General features: G+C 32.7%; 1 protein-coding gene across 5 annotated transcripts in view; it reads left to right on the forward strand.

Moving 5' to 3' along the window:
- Positions 1–27470, forward strand: part of LOC129216175 (5'-AMP-activated protein kinase subunit gamma-1-like) — a gene marked incomplete at its 3' end in the record, with an annotated part of 463409 nt that overhangs the window by 150656 nt on the left and 285283 nt on the right. The window contains 1 exon segment of one of the 5 annotated variants that reach the window (XM_054850352.1): positions 12028–12150. Within the exon segment in view, the coding sequence (XP_054706327.1) occupies positions 12133–12150 (18 nt within the window). 5 annotated transcript variants of the gene reach the window in all.

Raw genomic sequence — 27470 nt, forward strand, 5'->3', positions numbered from 1 at the left:
AACTCCATGTCATTTTACATAAATTTTTATGCTCATATTATAGCTTAATGTTTAGCTAATAAGCGTTCATTGATTCCTTGTACTCGAAACATATTTTAGCAACTCGATGCATTATATGCTTTCTTAGAAACTCTTTGTAAACATATGCTCTTTATGAAAAACATCCCACATCGAAAAATACTTCAATATCAACAAATATATCTTGAGGCTCTTTACTTGACAATCTCTAAGTGACACACGATAGTATTCAAAAGTTAAATCTATAAAAGCTCCATAGAAGAATTACTGGAAAGCGACCTTTTCAATGATAGAAAATCTGATGTCATTTTAATATATGTGACTTTGTTTGAATTATTGTTTACTTTATTTATACTGCGGTGCGTTTTTTGAACAATGCTACACTCTATCACAAAAATTTCAATCCGCTAACCTTAATTCTTAGATTGACATTTGAAACTCTCAGTAATTTTCACACTAATGCATGCTTGAGCCCTTGAACAAAGTGTAAAACTTTGTGACAGAACTTTCCATAACAGCTTTTGATGCAATGTAGAATTCAAAACCACATGAAGTTTTTGTCAAAATATTAAATCACTATTTTAAATAAAATGATCAATTCAGCTTTTCAAGAAATTCAGACAGGATTTGATGAGATATATTTATTATTGGTCTGTTCAATATTATGTAGATCGGTTATAGAAAACGAAAAAAAAAAAAATATTACACTTACTTATAGTAAGTGAAATTTGAGGGAAGAAGAATTGTTTTGTGAATTGCTTCCATTGTTTTTTGACTATTTCAATCAGGTCAGACATTTTATAGTAGATAACATTTGTGTCTCAACTTCAATATTGCTTTATTGTTCTTAACATTAAAACCATTTTATTATCCTTTCCTGTTAACCAATATACCGTACTGAGAAAATTAATGTTAAAAAAACTCGACCCCCCAAACGAAATGCTGAAATGCCGCTCCTGGTCAAATGAAAACAATTAACAATCGTGATAGCTTTCAAAATCAATTTGAATTATGAAATTTTGAATTCAAATTACGTTTTTCGCAATCACGAGTTGCGACAGGACCCTACTCATTGGTTAGTACCCCATTCGCTTGTTTCTAGAAACGGTTCCTGTCCCTCCTCTTGGGCGGTTACGTGTGTATAGTTGTGTATGTGTAGGCTTGTGTGTGTGTGCGTAGACCTGTGTGTATGCACGCTGGCGTGTATGTATGTTTGTAAAGGCGCGTGTGGGTGTGTAGGACATGGATGCCACCGACCAGGAGCAGCGGCTACCGGGAGGAGTTGAGCCTGCAGAGGACGGTGGGGTTGAAAAAGGAACCGGACATCAAGGACGGTCAAATGAAAACAATTAGCAATCGTGATTGTTCAAAAAAATCGGTTCTCTTGGAGCGATCGGGGTTAAAATTGAACAGCGCCTGTTTGCGTATAGGTTCAAATTTATTCCAAATTTCATCCAGAACGTAGCATTATTTCTTGAGATATGGCACTCGCAATGAAAAAGAAAGAGCGTTCGACTGCAACACCCTCTTTTTAGCTATTGACACCAAAATAAAGTTAGCTCTTGTACCCTCTAATGGCTACTGGTCGAAAACTTTTTGTTTGATTCCGTTTATTATTTTGTTAAAAAAAATTAAAGCAAAAACTTTTCTTATTAATTTTATAAGCAATGAAAAGTAGTATTTCAAATGTTTACTTTTAAAATTTCTGAATGAGTTAAAAAGATTACTGCAATCGTTTACATTTTATTCATCAATTGTTTGAACACAATGTGGGTGCATAATTGTATCGACGGTTTAGGGTGGAGGGTCATGACCCCAATGACCCTCCCCCTGTATTCGCCCCTGCTCCTGCATAGAACGTTCAATAAAGTATAGTTCTGACTAGAGTGCCTTGATTCTTACAAACAACAAGGCGTACTTAGGAGCGTCCGTCAGTCCGACACCACTGTGGCTGAACTATAGATGATGAAGTACCGGCTTGAAAGAAGGACGGATCCAGGAATCCTTCAAGGGAGGGACGAAATTGCGTTTTTAGAACCTTAATTTTGGAAAAGTTACTAAGTTTCCGAAACCCTCTTCCCTAACATAATCCAATATTGTTTAAAATTGTATTTTTGGAACTGCAGTTTTGAAAAATTAGCAGAGGAAAGAGTCTGAACCTCATTCCTTCCAAAAACGTTACCAAATATGGTTTAAAATCGCGTTTTTAAGATTTCAAGTTTGAAATATTCCGAAACATTTCCGGTTGAGAGTGCACTTAAATTCTTTGTAGATTAACTAAAAATACTTTTGGAACTTTACTGCCGAAAAATTGTCTGTAGAGTCTCTCAAGGGAGGGGCGATCGCCCACATCGTGCCTCTCTTGTATCCGTCCATGGCTTGAAACGATATTAAGTAATTTAGTAACAAAGCCCTATTTTTTGCAGTAATGAAAGATAAATCTGCTTATTTAATATGTTTTGCTTATTCGCAATATTATCCTGATTATCCTGATTTTTGCTTATTCAGATTGTCTTTGGTCCCAGTCAGTCCGGATAAACGAGGTTGTACTATACGTTCATTAATGAGTAAAACGTTAACATTTCATGCTGTTATCAATTTCTCACTTAATGTTTTATGCACTTGTTTTCACCAGTGATGCTGCCATCAATTTTTCTGAGGGTGTACTCCCAATAATCCAGTACGCACAATATATGTATGCGATCATATACATAATATATTGTCATATGAAATTTTTTGAAGCTTGAGGGTTTTCGCTGTATGGCTTAAAAGTTTTTGAGAGCATACGGCGTATATTTAGTATACCTTATGGGAACTCCACTGGTTTTCACAATTTTTTTTTGGCACCAAAAACACAATCTGTGGTGCCCAACATTTTTAAGGGGAGCCGCACCCAGGGGCGGACTGGCTCTCCCAAGAAGGTGCCAACCTTGACTCCAAAAGAGCATTAAGTCAAGTGAGGATAAAGAGAAATTCGTGATAGTTCAAAAACCGTTTTAAATGAATTATTAAACATCCTAAAACCTCGAATAGCCCAAACTTCATCCTCTGAATAACATCAGAAAAGACATTTGCAATAATTAAAGAAATATATATATATATATATATATATAGCCCGATTTTCCTTCTATATTATAAAAAAGTAATGATTGTGTGTCGCAGAAGTCAAGCAAATCGATGACATATCATGACTTAAAATAAAGGTGTTGTTCAATAATGATCGTTTTCAACAATAATTGATGTTTCTAAGTGAAAGCTCAACTTACATGCTTTCTCGAAATTTGTTAAAAAATACATCATTAACGTTTTCCCCGCCTTTAACGTTTTTTCATCAGATACCATCATCAATTATGCTGCTATGTATGTCTTGTGTTTTACGTTTTTCCCGTATTTTACATTTTTTTACTCAGTTCCTTCAGAAACGAAAAATCGGGGTTTCATTGTATTATAATTCCTTTCTTCATGACCTGAGAAAGTACGAACAAATTTCATCCAATGCGGAAAATACGGTTGCAGGGAGCATTCGGTTGTCAACCGACTGGGTAGTGATGTGCCGGATCGTTAAAAAAGTAGATCCACGGATACCGTTCCGGATCATTAGTAGGGCTTGACCGATGGCATTTTTTGGCCGATGGGCCGATGCCGATTGTTGGCCGATTGTTCAAAGGTGGCCGATTGTTTTCCTCCAAATGGCGGATTGCCGATGGCCGATGCGGTTGGCCGATGGCAAAAAAAAATCAAAAAGAAATAAATTAATAAGATTGTCAGGGATTTAAAGGATCATTGATTCATTTCACTTTACTTCCTTTCTACGAATAAAGAATTGTAATCACAAAAAAAAAAAAAAAAAAAAATCAGATTTCGACCTAAATTTATATTTTACTATCACCAAATTTATACTTCACAAGTTTTTTCGGCACATCTGTAATGCATATGTACCTAAGAACATATAGATAACCAAATATCCATTTTGAACGCCTACTCAGTTAATTATCACAAATTCTCTTGTGATGTCTTCATGCGCGTAAACTTGTGTCACTCAAAAACGTTATGAAAGCAGGGGCGTAGATAAGGGGGGGGGTTTGGGGGACAAAACCCCCCCCGAAAAGTTAGTCCAAAAAAAAAAGAGAAAAAGAAGAGAGAAGAGAAAGAAAAAAAAAAGAAGAAAAGGAAAAAATTCCAAGCGATTATACATATATATATATATATATATATATATATATATATATATATATATAAATATTTTATATATATATATATATATATAAAAGAAGTAACCCCCCCCCCCGAAAGTCGGGTCTAGCTACGCCACTGTATGAAAGAGTAAATTGAAAACTCATACGTACGTAGTATGATCTAAAAGTTCGAGGTCAAGTTGCATAAAACCTTACCCTGAATAGTTCACACTACCGAAGCATATATCTATCTACAAAATAGTCACCTTGAACGATTATGCACTTCTGCCAACGTTCGTATAGCTTTTAGAAGCACTCCTGGAAGACATTTTTCGCAAATTCCTCTAAGGCCTCTTGCGCTGCTGCTTTAACTTCATCGTAGGGAAGAAGGCGACTTTCATGTTGAGGATGCACGGTTCGATTGGTCAATACTCTGATGTGACAAACAAATAACATAACGTTTCGTCGGACTTAGCTCCAGGTGACTTTTACCTGTTCCCAGCAAAAAAAAATTTGCATAGACGCCGCTTTTTTCCGTCAGGAGAAGATGAAGCTGCATCATAGAAGGTAGCGAAAAATGACTTCCAGGAGTGTTTCCAAAAGTTATATGAACACAGGCAGAAGTAGATAGTCCCTTAAGGCGACCTTTTGAAGGTGGATATGCTTCGGTAATGTGAACTATTCTGGGTAAGATTTTATACAGCTTGTACCCGAACTTTTGCATCGTACTACGTACAATCTGTATAGGGTGTAGTTATGCTTCTTCTTTTTTGACTGCTGTATGATGAAAGAGAAAGAACAATAGCCAAAAAAAGAAGGAAGAAAAACAAAGAGACTGTTTAATAACCAATTGATTTGTTTTTTTTTTAATTGAGCATATAACTAAGATTTCAGTTATGTTGTAATAATGTATGGATTTAGGTACACTAAACATAGTTGAAAAAAATTAAATTGCGTTGTTTAATCATTCAAAAAAAAAAAAATTAAGAATAGAACTATGAAACCGTCAACAAATTACGCAATTAAAGTGGAAAGATTGCACGTAGACATTTTTTAGTCATCAAATTAAACAAAAAAGGTAACAGATGAATTACAATATTAAATCAAAATAGGAATATTTTTATACTTATTTAAAATTTATGAATAGAAAAGTTCATTTTTTATAAAAGCTATAACAGTGACATACATTTTGCTGAAAAAAAAATAACCATGAAAAGAGCAAGGTTCTTAAAACGCAGGTACAATAAACAAACTCAATATTTACACCATGTTAATAACTGAATACATACACTACTTGATCTGATGTTTGCACACACAGTATTGAAAAATTTGATTGTTTAATCTTTTATGAAGCTTTACAAACAAGTTCAAATTAAATTTTTCAACTTAACAATAATTTTCTGAAATTTGAAAAATTGCATAATAGAAAATCCTTGAAACTTTTCTATAAAAACGAAAATAACTTATTCATTGATTTTATATAAATACATAAAAATAGTTCCTTACAACAGAAAAAAAAAAATCCATCGCTATTAATGATGCAAAAAAGATGGCAATTTACGAAATATCGGTGAAACAAGTATGAGAAATACGCAAAATGACATTTCTTGACCAAAATAAATAATTGCGAAATATTTAAGAAATGCTTGAAACGACGAGGTAAGTTTAGGGGGGTCACCCTCTGATTTTGGAGTAAATCACACTTCGGTCCCAACCTCTACCTCACTTTTTTAGTACAGAACAGCTACCACTAACGCCTCGGAAGAGTTTCTGAATCTACTTCAGCACTTCCGGAAAAAAAAAAAAAAAAAAAAAAAAAATCAAAAGTACCTTTGATTTCCGAATTATGTCACCATTCAAAACGTCTTTAATCAATTTCTTACATTAATGCCCTAAATTCTTTCTAAACAATAGATAAAGTTTGAAAAAAAAAAAAAATCTCCAATTTTATGAATGGTGTTAGTTTTAAACAACTCAGAAGTACAACTAGAGTTTAATTTTAGAATTTGAGGGAGTGGGAGGAGGGGCACGCAAGTGTTCTCGGAAATTCAAAAAATAGTCGTAAAAATAGAGTTCAAAATAATCATAAACATTGAGCAGAAAACCCTTTCAAAACTTGCACCCGAGTTCGTTTTGACGTGCAATGGCGGATTTAAAAATATAGCAAATGTTGCAATTGCGCGCCCCCATAACCATAGGGCCACCGAAGGAGTTACAAAAATGCGAATGATAAATGTTTTACAACTTCTGTGATCCCCAAAATGTATTTCGACGGGCCCCAAACTTGTAACTCCGCCGAAGCGATACAGAAAAGTCTGCATTACTGTAATTCATAAATTAAAAATTACCGTCGGTTCAACGGGAATCTAATAAAATGACACAAAAATCGGTTTCACCATCTCATATTTGTTTCCATGGTCTCCAATTCGGTAATATATCACCAAATGATCGTCAGTCTGAGACGCTATATTAGTTTTGCATTGAAATAAGTAATTAATAGCCACAAAAAATGAGTAAACAGGCTTTTCAGAACACCCGATCGAAAACAAAAAGGGAAGTGCACAACTGGAACGTCCGCAGACCCCACATACGAAACTTGAACCTTCTACGGATTATCATTTTTGAGTTATGACTTATGACAGATACATACGTACATCCTGCTGCAAGAAACAACGCAATAATTAACTTGTTTGGTACCTGAATGTAGTATTAAAAACTCTTCTAGGAATGACTAAAAATAGAAATTCATACTGAAATTTAAGTAAATAATTTTATATGAAAACAACAACTCCATTTACTTTGTATTAAAAAGTAAAACAGCAAAAATCCTTTATTTTTTTCAAAAACATCGGCCAATTCCATCAGCTTTTCGATGTTTTTTAAGGCCGATGGGCCGATGTTTCCCGCAAGTTAGCATCGGCCGCCGATGCCGATGGCTAAATTGTTGAACCATCGGCGCCGATGCATCGGTCAGGCCGATGCATCGGTCGAGTCCTAATCATTAGTGTCAAAATCCGCGGATACGGATCTCAAAATTCAACTATCCAAGTGTAAAATTTATTACGGAAGGTATTCCCCTCAGAATAATAATACTGTTTCTTCAAAAAAAATGTCGTGTACGGCGAAAATATAATAAAGATTATGATTCACTCTTTAAAGAAATCTCTGTTAACATTGAGGGAGAGTTGGAAAGAATGGGTCAACGCTGCATTAATGCTTAAATAGAATGTGAAAAATTATTTCTAGCTTGCTTGGTAAGTGTAGGATACAGGAGCAAGAGTGTAAAGCTGCTACTGGATAGGCTAGAAATAATTTTTCGCATTTTATTTCAGCATAAATGCAGCGCTGACCCATTCCACCCAACTTACTCCGAACGACGGAATAACAGAGCCAGGAACACCTTTACAAACAGTTAATAGAGAATTTAGTTTCACTTGTTTTGAAGGATGCCGAGAAAATCCAAAATGAAGAATAACAGAAACCTCAAATCAAAAACTAATGTTAAACTAAAAAAAAAAGAACGTCTCAGAGGGCCGACCTCATATTAAGATGGATTTTGCGGATCAGAACACACATTGTTAACAAATATGAACTGACGCGAAAATAAATTTTAAATCATTGAGCTTTTTCTCCTTATCTTCCGACTATAAAATCGCTACCAATCACGCGTATGAAAGCTTAGAATTGCATTTAAAATTTACTTAACAAGATTATAATTCCTACTCTATATAAGTTGGATGTTCCAAACAAATATTAAACGCAAAAAACTTCGTTCTTTCAATTTGCTGCCAATATTTTTAACAGGCCAAGCTAAGAACACTTTCGATCGAGTCGCCTTTTGAACGAAGAAAGAACGATCAAAATCGGTTCATCTGTTTAGGAACCACGATGCCACAAATAGACACACAGATACACTTTTAAAATTTATACAGTAGGGGGGTACAAATTGGCTTCTGAAATGATACCTTATAATTTAAATAAGGAATAAAACCTAATTTAAACGGAATTGAAGAGTCTTTTATTCAAATATTTAAGAATGTTTAGAATGGAAAAGATGCGTTTAAGTTCCTTAAAAAAAGTAACGGATGTTGATACAGATCTTAATTTTTCCTCAGAAATCCGGAACATCACTACGACTGGGCTATCCGGCTCTCCATTTCGACAATCCTAGCCGAAATTGGTATTTTAACCGAATGCATCTATCCGGTTTCTTTGAGTTTAATTTTTTTTTTAAACGGGCAAAATTTGAATAGTTTTTTTTCCGTCAAAAACGGAAAAGTGATGCTTTAAAATGATTCTTTACTTGTGAAGATTGATGTATTGAACAATTATGGCATCCCTACAAAAAAAATGAATAAATAAATAAATTTAAAAAAAAATAAAATAAATAAAAATAATTAAAAAAAAATAAATGAAACAAAAACTGAGCACGTTGGACGTTGAAACTGGACGTTGTTTATCACATTTGTTCTAAATATTTTGATTCCATAAAATGGCTGATTCAATAAAGCGGTAAATTAAATATAAATCAAGCTGGATTTTGTTCTGTTTTTGACGATTTGATTTAATAAAGCGGTTGATTCAATTTCACACTGATTCAATTAATTGGCGTCCACTGTAATGTATTCTAGAAACCCGTGCGAAGCATTGCGCTCGACAGAAGGAATTCAAAAACTCATTTTTTAACTTTTTTTTTAATAGCAAAAAAAAAAAAATCGTTTTTTCACCTAAGTAGGAATTTACTTCAATTTAAAAAAAAAAAATGTTTAACGTAAGGTTAACAAAGTTGATCTTGCAGTCTACCCGTTTTCCCGCTATTATTTTGTTTTATATATTTTTTTCTTTACCTTCACTCGGAGAAAAGCAATAATCATACATGAGTACATTTTGCCTTACTTCAAGAAAAATGGGGAAAAAAAGAAAAAAAACCTCTGCGTCAATTGAGATTTGTTGTTCAATTTATTGAGCTAGAATTTTGTAAAAAAAAAAAAAAAATACTCCCTTGAGGCAAAAAAGTTATTTCATTCTTCCAAACAAATTTAAAATACAATGTTCGTTATTTTATTCAATAAATCTGCATTTGAGTCATTTCCGTTTATAAAGAAAAAAACATTTTTAAATACTTTCGTTACATCTTGCTGTTTTTATGACATCATTTTTGTTTAAAAACAGACGTACTGTTAAAATATGTGGAAAAATGTTACATAATGTTTCATTCAGAAACTATTAACTTAATAATATCGTCACTTTTAAAAAGAAAACAAGGAGGGGTGAAAGAATGTAACTTGGTTTAAAATTATCTCAGTGCAAATTAAGTTTTACTTGTTACTGCTCCAAAATCATTTTGCCGTAGGTGATTGATACTCGTGTTTTACAGATATTGAAAGCGAGAGAGAATTACAAATGATAAATTAATCACAAACTAGTGAATGGTTACTAGGGTGGTTTGAAAAAATCGACTTTTTTATTTTGGAATCGCGTTACTTCTTAAAAAGTTGTAGTTTGGTATCCTCAGTCGGGGAAATAATAATAGTAAAAAAAAACCTGGATGAAATGGGGCTGAAAGTTTGAAAAAATATGCTAAAAATTGAATTTTTCAAAAAATAATAAAATTAGTTTTTTTTTTTCCTTTACGCAGCAGCAATAAATTGTCAGTATATAGCGCAGTTTGAACGAAAAAAATTTTTTTATAGCTTTTACATAAGATCTTTCGTTTGCGCATGCGCCTTAAATTGGGCTAAAATGGTGAAAATGAACTACAACGCTACACACACGAACATATACCGTAGAGACACGAACAGAACAATTCTAAGCCACAAATTTTATTTCTCATCGTTTATAGGGAAAGTTCTAGTTCTTGTAACATGGAATATTGTTTGACAAATGAGTTCTGAAATATTTTCGTTCTGAAAGAACTAGTTGCCAAGGTACTTTTTTTCTTTAGTCGCCTGTTATTTGTCAGGCCCTGCATATGAATATTTATGTATAAAAAAAATGTAATAATGGAAGTTTATGAACCAAATATTGCTTTAACCATCATTTAAAAAAAATGAAATGTACACATGACTTTCTTGTCAGTTAGTGATATGGAATACCATGTGTGGCTTGGAATTATTTTTTTACATCACAAACTTAGTGAACCAAAATAGAAATGACTTTAAAAAATAATCAGTGAAGGTATCTGTGGCCGGTATGGTTTTATAAAGTGACCAGTTGAATATTTTATTAGTCGTCAAAGTAAGACTTTTAGTGTCCAGGTGGCGAGTGGCTATTTTCAGGTTTAATTGACAATAGGGCTGGACTCGATTTTAACTTTTGAGGACCCTGAACTGGACAGGGACTTTATTTGGAGCCCTCTACCCTTTGTTTTCATCCCATAATATGTAATAAAATATTTTAATACTTAAGTATATTACCGACCCCATGCCAAATTTAGCGATTTCTTGAAAAACAGTAAAAGTAGCAACAATTGCAGCTGTGATATAATGTAATAACATATTGTTACACGTTCAGTGCAGCTTCAAACTTTCTTGAAATGACGACACAGTTCTTGAGAAAACACGAGTTTTATTTACAACTATGTACGAGAAATGTAGTTGCAACTGCTAAATCAACCACAGCAATTAAGCAAATATCATATAACACCCTAAACTCAACGGTTACACACGTATTTACATCCAAATACGCAAAAATACAGCTCAAAATCTTCACAAAACAGAGCTAATACATGCTCTCCAGCGCACTGCTGGCACGATTCACAAGCAAAAACTAACTCGAGACTGACTCCCGCCGTTGGCCGTGGCTATATATAAATCTCGAAAGAGACGTTTCCACAAAATTCGAAATGCTTCTCGATTTCCTTTTTTTATTCATTCACGAATCTTAGCAATGAAAAATAGGGGAACCGTATACTTCAGTCGAATGTTAGGGGGTTGTATGTACATTACAAGAAACTATTTACAGTTTACGTTGCTACAATAATTTTAGATGAAAGATAATGGAATAAACTCCCAATATAGCTAGATTACAAAAAAATTAATCATAAAAATAATTACTATTTACAGAATTTGTAACAATATATCTAATTTTGTCTGATTGCAATAAGACGTAAATATTATTATTTTTGTAGTGTAAAGATTGCTGATAAGCGTGGAGTGGCTTTGGGATTGGCGAAAAAAAAAAAATCGATTTTAAGGAGAAATGTTGTCCTAGATTTTATGTCATCTTGCTTCAGTGCGAGGTGAAACAACTCTATTTTTTTAAAGATCTAGCTACAGACTTGTTGCACCCCCCCCCCCTGTTTTGGTGCCCTGGACCTGTGCCCTGTGTGATTATGCCTTAATCTGGATCTGATAATGGTTATGGATGAAAAAACCAAATTATTTTGTTACGGCGAAGTTCTGCGAATATTGTTTTTTAAAAACCTTTCATCAGAAAAATTTAAACCTTTTTACGAAATTACTTATAGTAAAAGCTGTGTGATTGCGTAAATTTTGATCTCACTCCAGTATTTTCCTTTTATATTAAGTTGACTTAATATAAGTTTTCGAAAGTGACACCATCTTGCATATGAAACAAAATTTTCCAAATTCTTTTCGACGCGCAATTTCTCATTGAGCCTGTTTACTTAGCTCTTTATTGAAAATCGAAACCGCTTTTATTGAGCCGTTTTCGCGTGTCACATTTATGTCATCACACTTGATTTTCGAAATGTACAAAAATCCATCTCCGGATAACCAGCTGGGCATCGGGCGATGCGTTGCGCATGCGCTGCCGACACGTGGTCCCCGGGATAGGCTGCTATTGCTATGGTAACAGGATCACAAAGTCTTCGGGAGCGCCTTGTTATTTAGTTTAGATCAACGCCGACTTTCTCCCAACAGTTTCTTATTTGTCGGATAAGCACATCCAGATGATTTGAGGTTTGGAGTGCTGAAAGATGGCCAAAACTCTTCAGGTATGCTCCAGTCTTCTTCTTTTTTTTTTTTTTTGCATTATAATGCATAAATAAAATGAGTATTTTTACGGAAAGAAAATTGTATTGCTATTAATTTTTTTTCTTTGTTCAAAATAAAAGCGAAGACTATTCTGCAATCGGAAAATGAATATTATGCATTTCTTAAATAGCTCTTGAAACTTTTCGTAATTTATTGTCACAATCTGCTATGCTTGCTATAAAGAGGATTTCCTCAACTAAACCGTATAGCGATTGATAGTTATTAGAGGAAAAAACTTTAAAGAAAAATCTTCATTAATTAGTTTTTCTTTACTTTACTTACTTAATTTGATTTTTTTATTTACTTAATTTGGTTTTTTGTCCTTATTTTACTTACTCAATTTGATTTTTTCTTTACTTTTTTCTTTTTTAATTTGATTTTTCTTTGCCTTATTTACTTAATTTGATTTTTTTTCTTCATTTTACTTCAGTTTTTTTTTCTTTAAAAAAATGAAAGTTTTTTTTGGGCTAACTGCACTGTATGTTTAGGGTTCATTAGGGTAAATGCAAACATATTTTATATTTAAACGCTCTATATTTGACCTATTTTTGAATGAGTTAAGAGATAAGTTTTTTACCTAGCATCTAAGACCCTCTGAGAGTAACTGAGTATGAAAAATTTGTCTTTATTCATGATTGTTAGCGATGAAATCTTGTTTAAATTTACCACAGTATGTTTCCACTTAATCCCGGAGACTAGGCTGTAAATGTAAACTGATTTCGTTCCCCTTGAGGTATAAATAGGAAGTAGATAATAACCTTAATATACACAATCACTTTAACAAGCTTAGGCAGTTTTGTGCTAACGATACTCAATTGACGGTCTATTGGTTGCATGTGACCTGTTGAAAACTTCAATTGTATTCTGATGTTATTAAAAAACAAAAATAATAAAAAAAAAGTAAAAGTATGCGTTAAATTTATGCTAAATGCACACAAAAGTAACTTTGGTCGAAAGTTAATCTCTCGCCCCCCCCCCCCCCCAAATAATAAAATAAATAAAGACATTCTTAATTAAAGTAAGACAAAACAACGTTGGAAGAAGCACAAATTTGTAAATTACAGCATTATTGCTGTAATTTACAAATTTGTGCTTCTTCTAACGTTGTTTTGTCTTACTTTACTGTTCAGCACAAAGGTATTTATTTATCACATTCTTAATTGTTCCTTTTACCCAAGAGTCCAGTATGTATAGGGTTAATGGAAACACCTGAACAGCAGGGGCGGATCCAGCTTCTGAATTTGGAGGGGGTTATTTCCAGAAGGAGGGAGGTCATAATAAGTGTCATTTTGGAGCATAGATAGAGGGTTTATGGGACCATTTTGACGAAAAAAAGTCACAGAAATGCAGTTTTCCCTCCACTAAAGTGCCCTCATCTTTGGACACTTCAGTGGAGGGGGTAGGGGGTTATTAGCTGAAAAAATGTTTTTTTAAACCACACTAGAGTCCAGGATATCCCCTATTTTTTTAGACTTACTGACAGTATTAGTAGTAAAATTTTTATCTTCTTACTCAAATTTTAAGAGTGCTCAAGGCTTCCCTAATTTAACATAAACGTAGCATAGAAAATAATAAAAACTTAGAAACATTTAATTTCCCCAGCTGTTTCTTTATAAATAATTATTTCATTGCAATGCATATGCATCCTTCTAGTATTTTATTTTCAGTTCAATGTATTTTTAGCCCCCTCTCCCCATACGTATGAAGTTTGGGGGAGGGGGTTGAGCACCCTCTTTCAGCTGAAATAAGAAGCTGAAATTCTTCCTGTATATTACTATCCACAAGTCTAAAAATATTGAGGGGTGTCCCGTTATCTAGGAGAAACTTTTTTTATATGTACTTTTGACTCACCCTAGGGGTCATGACCTCCCTCCCCCCCCCCCCCCCCCCATGGATCCGCTCCTGCCTGAACAGCATCCCAAAAGCTATAGAGGAGGAGAAATTCACAGCCTAATGTTTTTAGTGAGCTTCTGCATGACAAATAAAACTAATTGAAACCAGTTACTTCGCATGTGTAGACCTCTGGAGAGAAAATGAAATATATTGCTTACCTACCTTTATAAAACAACTTCTTTCACGGTGTCATCTTCAAACAGTGATGTCTGCGACACAACTGTTTGAGAACACCCGCCAAACTCTCAGAATAATTTCCTATGTTGCATAATCTTCACTCTCCAACAGTCCCGACTTACGCGAGGGATGCGTTCCAAGACTCATCGCGTAAGTCGAAATTTCGCATTGTGGAAAAGTGTTGTGCATATCATTTTTGTATTAACATATCCAATCATTTTAAACATTTGAACTCCTTTTAAACTGTTTTTGACCATTTTTTAACTATGTATTACCGTTTCTTACATAAAGAGCTGAATTTTTTCAGTATTTTTTTAAAAGTTGCATTATTTAACATAAAATACTGTTACGGTGCACAAAATCAATGAACAATGGAAGAGAGATACATAAAATGAAACAGTACTGTACGTACAGTATGTAGGAATTATAAAGCACTGCACTGTAAGAGTACTCTACAGTATATACAATAAGTTACATTTATAACTTAAAAATTGAAGATGACGATTCATCCTGCGAAATCTGATCGTCACTCTAATATATTTTTTAATACAGTAGCTTCGAATTTACTTTTATAACATTTACATCTACGGTAACACCCCTCTGGGACCCCGTGGACTTATCCGGAATGCCTTCTCTTGACTTTTAATTATACGTATGAAAGATTCACCCATACCTAATTGACGTGCTACCTTCGACCCACTTTCTAGTTGCTCAAGCGTATCAAGAATCTTTACCTATTCTTAAATTGTCGTACAATTTCACTTTTTGTTTCCATCTTCAAACTTTAGATGAAACAGCGTACTTAGGTGCCACAATATTTCATCACCTTTCATAATTAGAACAAATAAATGAAAAATGAGGAGTGGTGATACATACACGCTAGCAATGCTATGTTTATAGTGCGGTGTGTAGGAACTTGCGCAGTTAGTGATGCTGAAAGGATGAAAGTACGTTCACGAATTAATGTTTAGTAGTCAATAACAAAGCCGAAACTTAGCATCACGATTCCTTTCCAAATATTTTTGTGTTGAGAGCGAGAAATTCGCTTTAGCTCTAAAATTCATTGCTCCTGAAAAACTCGCGTTATACCCATTTCGCGTAAGTCGGATTGCGTTGTAGCGGGAGTCGACTGTAATCTATATTCATAAATGGCTACTTCTGTATGTAATGATGTCGGGGGTAAACTTCAAAACTACTGGACCGATTTTAACCATTTTTGTTGCTACATTACCAGGTAGCAACATAGGCTATAATTCATTCCTAAAAAACTTAGTTTAAAAAAATTATGGGAAAAGGTAAATTTCATGTAATTTCCCCCATTAAATGATTAAATATAAAACCTATTGTTACAAAAATTCGTTGCCTTACAACAACAATATTAATAGTAATCATTGTGAAAATTTTGAATCAAGGCTTCTCTGGAGCAAGCATAAATTTAAAGTCATTTAAATATTTGGAAACTCTACTTCTAGCAGTCTTTGGGAAACATAGTAGAGACTTTTTGTGTGTGCGTGTGTGTACTATTTAATTAAAGAAATAAAGCGCACGGTTTTTTTTAGTGATCTATGTTTTCGTTAGTTCAGATTTTGGAAATTCTTAAAAATTTTATATGCTCAAATGCCGTGCTTTCGTTTCTATCTGAATATTATTTCATTCTTTATACTTATTGCTATTTTACTTTTATGGGTAAGGAAGAATTTGGATTTTTAACTACGTCAAAGCGGTGTGTTTTGAGTTCTTTCGGTTAAAGCAGAAAACGAATAAAAGTAGCGATTGTTTCTCACAATTATTTCTGACCCAGGCCACACCGGGTATTTTTGCTAGTGATAACCTAAATGAGGTGAATCTTTGCTATCCTTCATAGTATTCCTAAAATTTTCGTTATTGAGCACTTTTATTATACTTGGCCTGATTGTCACGGAAAAATCTGAGGCCTGCTTTTGCTTATATCTCAGCAACTAAACCACTTAAAGACTTCGGTTTTTCACTAAATGATCTGCTTAATCTTAAGATATAATTTAACGCTAAAGAATTCAGTTCTAGAGTAAAATTATTATTTCAGTTTCGGTTAGGATGGAAAACAGCAAATTTCATGTAATTTCCCCGTTAAATATTTAAATATAAAACCCATTATTACACATTTTGTTGCCTTAAATACAACAACAATATTAAAAGTAATCACAGTAAAAAAAAATTTAATCAAGGCTTCTCTGGAACCAAGCTTGAAATTTATAAACTATCATTGCTTTCTTAGGATTTTTATCCTCATCTACGTCAATAATCGAAAACGGGGCTAAGTAAAGACGCCTATTAGGATCTGTAACATGAGTAACTTGTATATTGTGAAACATGGAATTCTTTCGCAAACCTTTAATATTTAAATGGTTCTAATTAAATTAGCACACATACAAATCCTAGAGGGGTATTAAGAATTAATTTTTAGTGCCAAATGTTTAAAGTTTTGGACACGTGTAAATAATAATGTTATAGAATTTAAAAAAAAAAAAAATGCTGAGCACTTTTCATAATGCACTCAAAATGACAAAATAACTTTTCCGGGTCAGAAAGGACAATTTAAGTATTCCTTTAGTTTTCAATTATTCCAAGAAAAAGACTTCTCAAACGAAGAAAAGTGCGCTCAAGTCATTCGAAACTGAATTTTCCCATTAAGAAAAATATGCGTTTCAACACTCAAATTTATGACAGAAAGTTAGATAATGATAAGAAATTCGCTACCTGACTTGAGCCGCACTTTTCCTCGTTTGCGAAGTCATTTTCTTGGAATAATTGAAAACTACAGGAATACTTAAATATTGTCCTTTCTGACCCAGAAAAGTTATTTTGTCCTTTTGAGTGCATTATGAAAAGTGCTTAACATTTTTTTTCAAAACATTTTTTTTAATTTTGTATATTTAACTCATAACTTACTCGACTAAATCAATTTCTTTTCTTTTTTTCTTTGTTTTACAATTTTCCTCGTTTTCCTGTAGTGAACGTGGCCACACATGTAGTCTATTTTAGTCAGGAAAAAGTTACTTCTGAAAATCAAAAGTATATGATAATACCGGCAATTTTCAGAAATTAATACTCCTATTGTAATATTTGGTTGAAAGTCAAAAATTATTTTTGTTAAAGAACGATAAAGTTTTTAAAATTATTTTTAAACATTTTAAGTATAATTTGAGATCTAATAACATATATTTATAGAGATCTACTAATATTTAGTATCATATTTTTTTAGTTAATATTAAGTTTTTTTTATTATAAATGGTTTGTACAATTAGTCTGATGCATTTGGGGCAAAGCGAAATAGTTCATTTTACTCAAAACACGTATTTATTTACACTCCTTCATTTAATAATTCACCGTTTTTTTCATTCATTTAATTATTTTCTTATTCATTCACAATTTTATTCACTTATTTATTTTTCTCAATTTATTATTATTCAATAATTATAAAATTATTATTCAATAATTATAATTTAATATTAATTATGTAATAAATTTATAATATTCTAAATTATATAATATTATTATTCAATAATTGTAAAATATTCTTATTATTCAATAAGTAATTAATGTATTAATTAATTATTTAAAAAAATTAATTAATACATTAATTAATTATTTTTTTATTGTTTCATTATCTGTTCATTTATTCATTCCTTCTTTTATTTACTCATTCATTTTATCGAAAATATTTTTAATAATTAAATAGAAAATAATTTATTTCTCATTTTGCCCCATTTTTTTAAGTACCCTCTTTCCCCCTCTTTTTTTTTTAATGCATACATTCGCTGCCATAAAAAGTAATGTTTTAGTGCAAGTTTTAACATAAAATCCAATCTTCTTTATGTAATGTAATTTTCAAAACAAATTCTCAATTTTTTCACTTTGAAAAATATAAGTTATCTTAACTGTTTCACTTTGCTCCTCATTCCTCTACTACACTATGCTTTAAAAATAAAACTATGGGAACAAACTCAAATATATTTTTTAAAATTAATATTACCCTTTTTTTGTAAAAAAAGAAGGGAAAAAACTTACCAAGAACGTGCTTGATTCCCATTTTATTGCTTGGTATTTTGGTTTTTATTATATTGCATCAATATTTTAATGTTTATGTAAATTAATTTCTCGTCTTATCTAATTTATTTTATGTGTTCAAAAATTGTTTGCAATATAAAACTGAAAACCTTTATTATTTTATTCAATCTTCTTGAAAGTAGTAATTTCGCTTTTCTATCTACTCCGCGCACACACGCAACAAGAGATTTGAATTTTTAAGCTCCTTCAATGCATTTAAGCGAAAGGAATATGAAAATAGGCAATTTCTATTCAAGGTTCTCCTCTCGGTGTGTTTTCACTGGGACGCCTCCTAATTTGAGGGCATTAAGAAACTAAACTTCTTTCACTGAAATAAGAACAACGTTTCTTATTCTTGTGGGATTATAAAATAAATAATCAACTCTGGGGATTTTCGAAGTTAAAAGGGAAACCAAAGAATAGTCGAATTGTCCTTGTCCTTACTTAGTTTATTTTTATATTCGTCTTATGGACACTTGTTCTTGTTTCCGTGAAAGTGTTCTTGTCCTTACTTGGTTTATTTTTATATCAGCCTTATGTGCCCTTGTTTTCGTTGTTTCCTTGAAATTGCTATTGTCCTTACTTAGTTTATTTATTTTTGTATTGGTCATATGAGCACTTTGACAAATCTAACTTAGATTGAGGGTCATTCCATAGTATTAATTGTTACTTACAGGACATTTTTTAAGCAAAGTTAATGATATTTGTATTTTTTTGTTATTGTGTTTGTATTACACTTGTTCTTGTTTCCTTGAAAATGTTCTTGTCCTTACTTGGTTTATTTTTATATCAGCCTTATGTGCCCTTGTTTTCGTTGTTTCCTTGAAATTGCTCTTGTCCTTACTTAGTTTATTTATTTTCATATTGGTCATATATACACTTTGACAAATCTAACTTAGATTGAGGGTCATTCCATAGTATTAAGTGTTACTTACATGACATTTCTCAAGCAAAGTTAATGATATTTGTATTTTTTTTTATCGCTACGAAATTACAGATAGCGAAGTTTTCAGTTATTTTAATTCTCAATTGTGTTTTCCGTGTGAAAAAAATACAAATATTTTGAAGATCGGTTGTGAAATTTTCCGTGCTTAAAACCGAATACTAACTCTTGACAAGAATGTCAGACGACGAACGCAAAAAAATTAAAGAAGGAAAAAAGGTGGAAACAAATAAACTTGTAAGAGTAAAAGTGAACATTTTAAACAAAATATTATAAAAAAAAATGAACAAATCCATAATTTAAATAACTAACATATATCGATCAATATAAAAATGAATAAATCGTATAAAATTACAGAAAATAAAATAAATGTGTAAAAGTTTTTTTTTAAACGAGCTGATGTGTGCATCACATGACTTCCTTTTACACCAATTTAATGCTATTTCCCTATTATTGCAATTTTAATGGGATTCTCTCTCTAACTCTTTAAATATCACTAGCAATGGCCACATTGAAAGCAGATTTAAAAAAAAAAAAAAAATCGCCAAATTTTTCGCCAAGTTGGCGACAAAACTTGGCAACCAAAAGACTGGCGATATATCGCCAAGTGACCGCCAAATTATAACACCACTTGAGTTTGCATCGAAATTAACAATGATTTCCCCCAAAAAAGGTGGAAAAGACCCCTTTAGAAACACCCGAATGCAACCAAAATAGGAGGTGCACAACTAGACCCCACTACGAGTCTATGTACCAAATTTCAACTTTCTAGGACATACCATTTTTGAGTTATGCGAGATACATACGCACATACGCACATACGCACATACATACAGACGTCACGAGAAAAGTCGTTGTAATTACCTCGGTGATGGTCAAAATGGATATTTCGCGTGTCTATACATTCTTAGGCACTTTTCCGCATGTGGTCGAATCGAAAAAAAAACTCAACATTCATTTGGGGGTGAGCAAAATGGAAATTAAGGGCGATTTTTGAGTGAAAATTTTTTCGCGAATACAATACTTCCTTTTTTGTAAAAGGAAGTAAAAAGGAGGGTGACCCTCTCTTTTTAGGGGAGGAGCGGGCTGGAGTTTTATTTTTATAAAGGATTTTTATGTATTTTTTTGACGCTGAATCTGGGCACGACCATCCCTTTCTCCTTCACGTCAATTTTCTTTCGCCAAACTAAAATTTCAAAATTTGTAAATAATCGAAAACATTTAAAACAGGGTAAAAGTTTTTTTTTCCTTTTTTGCTTTATGCTATGCATTATTAGATTTTAACAGGTGAGAGATCTGAATAAAAGGGAAAAGAGTTCCCTGACACCTTAATTTATAATAGAAATCGCAATGAAACGACCAAAATTATAAATAAAGGATAGTTTCTCTTCTTTTGTACATTTTACCTTATAAATTGCTTTCATTCCTAAAAAGGATTCTCCTTTACTCAGTCCACAAACAAAAGGAGAAACTTTAGGAGAGAAAACAGTGGCAGTGTAAACTTGAAACGCCTAGCCAGCCTCTCTTAAACTTAAATTATTTTATAAGGGTACAAATTCTCATTTTATTAAAGAAACGAATATGTTAATATATTTCGAAGCGGTGCAAATGTTTTTAAGTGTCTAAAACATAAAATTTTGCACCTTAATATTCGCTTTTTCTCGAATTCCCTTCTTTTAAAAACCTATCTTAATAGTGAAATTTTCTCGAAATCTCCTTTTAAACCACAAGTGCTTCAAAATTAATTGTTCTCTTGTAAAACCCAATCTCCTAAAGATTGAGTTCTTCTTAATCTTTTTTAATTTTTTTTTTTTAATTCTAACCACCATGGTTTTATGTTTTTCTGAAATTTTTCTTTTATAATCCAAGCTCTTTTTTTAAAGTCATTCTAAAACTCTTCTTTTAAAACTCAATCAAGTAAATATTAAGTTTTCTCAAATTCGTCTTTCAAAACTCAATCACCTTAAGTTTTAGTTTTTTCACCCAAAAATTTTTTTTAGCTATCAGTAACCATAATTTTAAGTTCTTCTCCAAAACAATGCTTTCCAAATTCATTCATCTTAATACTAATTTTTCCCCATATTATTCTTTCTAAACCTAATCACCGTAGTTTTCAGTTTTTAAAACTCTTCTTTCAAAACCCATTCCTATTTAACATCAAATTTCCGAAGTTCTTTTTTTGAAGCCTATTTACACATTAAAACGAGCTGATATGTGCATCACATGACTTCCTTTTACTCCACTTTAATATCATTTCCCATTATTGGCAATTTTAATGTGATTCAATAGTTTACTCTCTAAATATCACCAACAGTGGCCAAATTGAAACCAAAATTTAAAAAAAAAATCGCCGAATTGAAACCAAATTTTAAAAAAAATCCACCAAATTTGTCGCAACTTGGCGACAAAGCATGGCGACCAAAATACTGGCGATATATCGGAAAGTGTCTGCCAAATTATAACACCACTTGAGTTTACATCGAAATTAACAAGGATTTCCCCCAAAAAGGGGCAAAAAACCCCTTTAGAAACACCCGAATGCAACCAAAAGGGGAGGTGCACTACTAGACCCCACCAGGAGTCTACATGCCGAATATCAACTTTCTAGGACATACCGTTCTTGAGTTATGCGACATACATACGTTCATACAGACGTCACGAGAAAACTCGTTGAAATTAACTCTGGAATCGTCAAATGGATATTTCGCGTGTCTATACGTTCTTAGGCACTTATCCACGTATGATCGAGTCGAAACAAAAACTCAACATTCATTCGAAGGTGAGCAAAATGGAAATTAAGGTCAATTTCTGAGTGAAAATTTTTTCGTGAACACAATATTTCCTTTTTTGTAAAAAAAACAATACTTCATTTTTGTGATTCAATAGTTAACTCTAAATATCAGGAGCAGTGGCCAAATTGAAACCACATTAAAAAAAAAAAATATCGCCAAATTGGCGACAAAACTTGGCGAGCAAAAGACTGTCGATATATCGCTAAGTGTCCGCCAAATTATAACAAAACTTGAGTTTGCATTGATATTAACAATGATTTCACCCCCCAAAAGATGCAAAAGAACCGTTTAGAAACACCCGAATGCAACCAAAAGGGGGGGGGGGTGCACAACTAGACCCCACTAGGAGTCTACGTATCAAATTTCAACTTTCTAAGACATACCGTTCTTCAGTTATGCGACATACATACGCAAATACATACGTACATACAGACGTCACGAGAAAACTCGTTGTGATTAACTCGGGAATCGTCAAAATGGATCGATAGTTTGGACGTCTATACGTTCTTAGGTATACTATACGCACGTGTGGTCGCGTCGAAAAAAAAAAACAACTCATCATTAATTTAAGGGTGAGCAAAATGGAAATTAAGGTCGATTTTTGAGTGAAATTTTTTTTCGCGAATACAATACTTCCTTTTTTGTAAAAGGAAGTAAAAAACATTTTACTACTACAAACCACCAGAATGATTTCCTAATTACTACTCTTGTTTCACAATCCCAAAAAAGACAATAATTGTCTCTAATGAGTTTGATCTTTGTTGAGATTAACCACGTTGGCGATTTATTTCGCTTGGGATAATGATTAATTATCTTCAAGAAAACATTACCAACAGTTCGAGTAACTCTGCATTTTTTAAAAGTGTCTCATATATGTTTTCTCTCTCTTCTTTTTTGTTGCATGATTTCTACGGGGGGAACTTGAATGCGGATAAATCGTTAATTTTCATTAAAGTCACTGTGACCACGATAATGGATGGCAATGCTTTAATTTAAGTCTCTGAACTTTCTCATTAAAAGCGTATGGTCTCACTTAAAGTAAATATAAATAAAATTACTGGGCTGGGGACCTACGTGAAGTTCGTACAAACTGATGTACGGTTTAACCGCCAGGCTGAGGAGATCGAAAGGTGAACATCCGATTCACAGGCGGAAGTGGACGAATGTATTAGTTTGCAGTTTTGATGTTATTAATGTGAGCATAATTTTTACATATACACAGCTGCCACTGTGGACTAAAAAAGCAACTAAAGCGATTATTTTGAACCAAAGGCGACTATGGCAACTATTTAAGCTAAAATATGGGCAAAACCGACTATTTTGGTGTCAATAGTAAAAAAAACGCGAATATTTTAGTGAAAAAGCGACGAAAATGCAAAAAAACTAACGGTCTTACTTTTTTTCCCCTACAGCGAAAAAAATTACTTCTTGCCGCGTTTATTATTTTTTTGAAAGTAAGCGTTTTAAGAATTAGAAAAATTAAATTTAATAAGCATATTCATGATCAGAAATTGTATGATGTTAATATTTGTACGAGCAGTTTCGTTTTAGCGACCGCGGTTTTGCGATACCGATTTTATCAAAGAGTTCGTTTTCTCTGCAATTATTTTTGGTACTGTTGCTTTTATTTTGAATGAATGACGATAAAATTTTGCTTTTCCATTTCTTGTTGCATTATTACACTTTTTTTTCTTCTTTTTTTAAAGAATTCTTTAGGGAAATTTTTGTGGTTTCCCTCCGCGTATATAGTCTATTTATCGAAGTACCATTGCATTATTATGCTGTAATGCTGTTTGAAAAAATGGGGGACTCTTTTTGGAACTCCAAATCTGGCGACTATTTTTCATATTACAGGCTACTAAGGCAACTATTTTTAGTAGCTGAACTCAGTGGCAGCCCTGCATTTGGCATTTAAGAAATATTTCGTTTTATACTGTGTATTTGAAATCAGTAAAAATATTTTACTCAATTTATTTTATCTCTTTATGGTTGATTGCAGTTCGCAATTACCACTTTCCATTAAGCTCACCTAAGCTATCTCGAGAGAAAATGGCACTGCTCCTGGCTGAGCCCCGGAACGCCTTTCAGTAGATGATTTCGCTCAAATTATGATCGCTTCCTGCAATCCTGTCTGAAATGAAATTAACGAAAGTATCCCAACATCCAGTATATGTTTATCTTAACTCAGTTGAACTTTCAGATATCCCTCTTCCTTATATTTAACTTAGCTTACCAAACATACCTTTGTCGGACATTCTCCTGGATTTCTTCTTTTTTTTCGCTGTTGTTCGATATCTTAACTAGTATTCGTCTTTTAACTAAGTTAGGTTTCTTTAAGTTATCTTCATTATTATTATTAGTCAATTTAATAGAATGAGCAGCGAGTTATGCTGCTAGACTTGCTTAATTTCTATTTCTTAAGACAGTGTATAGGATGAAGACTCCTTCATTTTTCTTCAATTTACATAGTAGCAAAATATGGTTTCAATATCTTGTTTTACTAGCCTGGTGAGAAGGAGTAATGCTTTATTATTGGATGTTTGGAAAAAGTCCTGCATTGCATATTTAGCCTTATTTTAGTCATAGAGTTTTTTTAGTTAGATGCAAACACGTATTTTAACATACGTGTGACTTTTATTCCAAATAAATGTCACGAAAGAAAATAATGATGGTACGAAATCATTCTGATTAGATAAAATTATTTTGAGAAAACATCGTCAAACTTTTTTCTTTTTAAAATTCAGATAACAAGCAACTTATGCTGCCGAATAATTCAATCAACATCGAAGTTTTTCAAAAGAAAAAAAAAGAACTTTTTTTCGTGAAAGCTAAGCAATATTGATTGTTAACACTCGTTCCAATTGCGAGAATTTCGGCTCCTACTTACGATGCTTATTACTTTCTCTGGAAAGTTTTAATTATTGTCAGGCGAATATTTATTCGCCAAAAGAGATTTCTAGATGGCGTTCTTTTGTACTAATCTAGACATTAGTATTTTAATTAGCAGCTCTTAATAATCGAATCTGAAGATAGGCTCGCTTCAAGAACTTCTTCATAAATTTTACTCCCCCCCCTCACATGTACCTTCTTATCGCTTTGGTAACTAATTACGTACATTCTTAGTTTTGTAATTAAAAAATCTATAATCTATTAGAAAATCTGGAAAAAAATATAAATGTCTAAAATATTTTTAATCTCTACTTAGAAATTCTTGGGTTTAGGTTTCTGATTTACAATTTTTTTTTTTTCAGATTTAAATTCATTACACCCCAAAGTTTAAAATCATTCATTATTTTTAATTGCTTCAGGTTTTCCAATTCAGGGTGGGGTGGCAGGATTTTTGCCTAAAATTCGTAATTGCCCTCGTTGTCCGGTTGAGAGAATTCCGCCCGCTAAGATTCTTTTATCTTATTACATCTGATAGTGTTGTAATCGTATGCTGCTGTAAAACTTTCATTAAATTGTCGAATACTTAAGTAACCTCAGTGGAATAAAATTAAATATTTAATAAGATATTAAAAATTTTTATTGTCCACCTAAAATTTAAAAACATTAAAACAACATTTAAAATGCACAAACAGCAATAAAACATCAGTCCGTGTTTCGCCGGTTCCAAGAAATCGTATTTTGACTGCAAAGGGATGACCTTATGAATGAAAAAACATTCGACAAAAGAGTAACCTATACGTAATATCTTAGCAGGTCCTCCGAGTTCCTAGGCGTCGGGCCCCTTGCCAGTTTGGTCTCCGAGTCCCCCTTCCTCCATAAAACTGCTAAAACTTATGCTACTCTGATGGCGTGCCGGGCCCTCTCAAGGATCGGGCCCCTAGTCTCGAACTAGGCTGACATGCTCTCTCTCCGTCTCTGGTGGTAAGGACAGTCGTCTTTCACCAAGACGTCCCGGGTTCGATTCCCCTCTTTTCTGCCTGCTCATATTCGAGTAATGACCGGTCCCTTTCTAAACCAGAAGCTTTATCAGTTCTCTCTCTTTATAATAAAAAAGTGGTACCCGCACAACTTCGCCCGTAGTAGAATATTAAAAGGTCTTTTGGTTCACCTGTATATTTACAAATAATGTATGGTGAATTTCTCGCCAATTGGCTTCCCCATTCCACGTTATGATAACTTGGTAATTTACTCGTCCATCTTATGACAATTTTGCTCGGGAAAATGTTCTTAAAATTGGAATAGAAAAAGAACATATAGTAAAATAATTATTAGTAAAGATCCACACAAACATACGAGGAGGAGACAGAAAATAAGTTTCCACTGTTGATTGTGGTCAGAGTTGTGTATGAAAGTCAATAAAATAGAATGGAACATTAAAGATAAGTTATAACTTTATTTTTCACACAAGTGCCGAAGACGTTGAGACATTTATCATACCACTTGATTTGCTTCCAAACTCATTCTTCAATCTTACCTCTTATTTAGAGCTAGCATATGAACGAAAACAGCAAAATCAAAGTTTTTCTTCATTACCTGTGTTGCTCTTTGGTTTTTCTTTTGTAAAATGAGTGCTTTTGTGCCCTTTAGGAACCTGGAAATTTTTTCTTGAAGGAAAAAAAAAGAAAGAGAACATAAGGCGCCTTCTTTGAAAAATAGTCCAATCCTGAAGCATAGCTTCCTCTTAAGAAACTGTTTTAAGATCAATGATATGCTTCCATGTTTTGATACAAATAGATGCTTGGTTAATATAAAAAGGCTTTGATTCCGAATATTGTATGTTTGAAATGAGCGTTGCACACACGTTTATTTTGGTCATCACGTACATACAACGTGTTACTTAAAAAGGAAAGAAAGGAAACTTAGCCTTAGTGGCCATGTGTTGGCTCACGAATTGCTCTGTTGAGATGTAAAATTTAAAAAATAGCTTTCAAAGTGGGATAACTGGATGTATGTCATTTCAATACTCGAGGCACTAAAATTGGTTACACAAGATTAATTAAGCTCCTGAAAAGATAAAATATTTTGACCTCAAAATAATGGTTTTAGAAAATAATTTTTAAAAGAATTGTATTATTTAACAACAAAATCAGTCTTTGAGTAAATATGAGTATTTAAAACAAAATTTCATCTGTTCATTGATTTAACAACAGTCATGTTAATACTTATGTAGCTTCTCATACTCAACATAAATTTGCATAATCATGAGGATTTTATTTATTTATTTTTTTTCCTTTTTTTGAGAGAGAGATATATATAATAAAATTTAAAAAAAAATCAGCAGAAGGGAAAGCTTTAAAAATATTTTGTGTGATTAATGTATGCTAATTAAAGCAATTTTTTTCGTTTTGTTTTTAATCTTTAAAGACAAAGCAATTTTGCTGATTTTCCATGGATGAAAAATTTCTTTCAGCACTAGTTTTGCTTTGACAGCAGAATTCAA

The sequence above is a fragment of the Uloborus diversus genome, chromosome 2 (assembly GCF_026930045.1).
Source record: "Uloborus diversus isolate 005 chromosome 2, Udiv.v.3.1, whole genome shotgun sequence".
NCBI lineage: Eukaryota > Metazoa > Arthropoda > Arachnida > Araneae > Uloboridae > Uloborus > Uloborus diversus.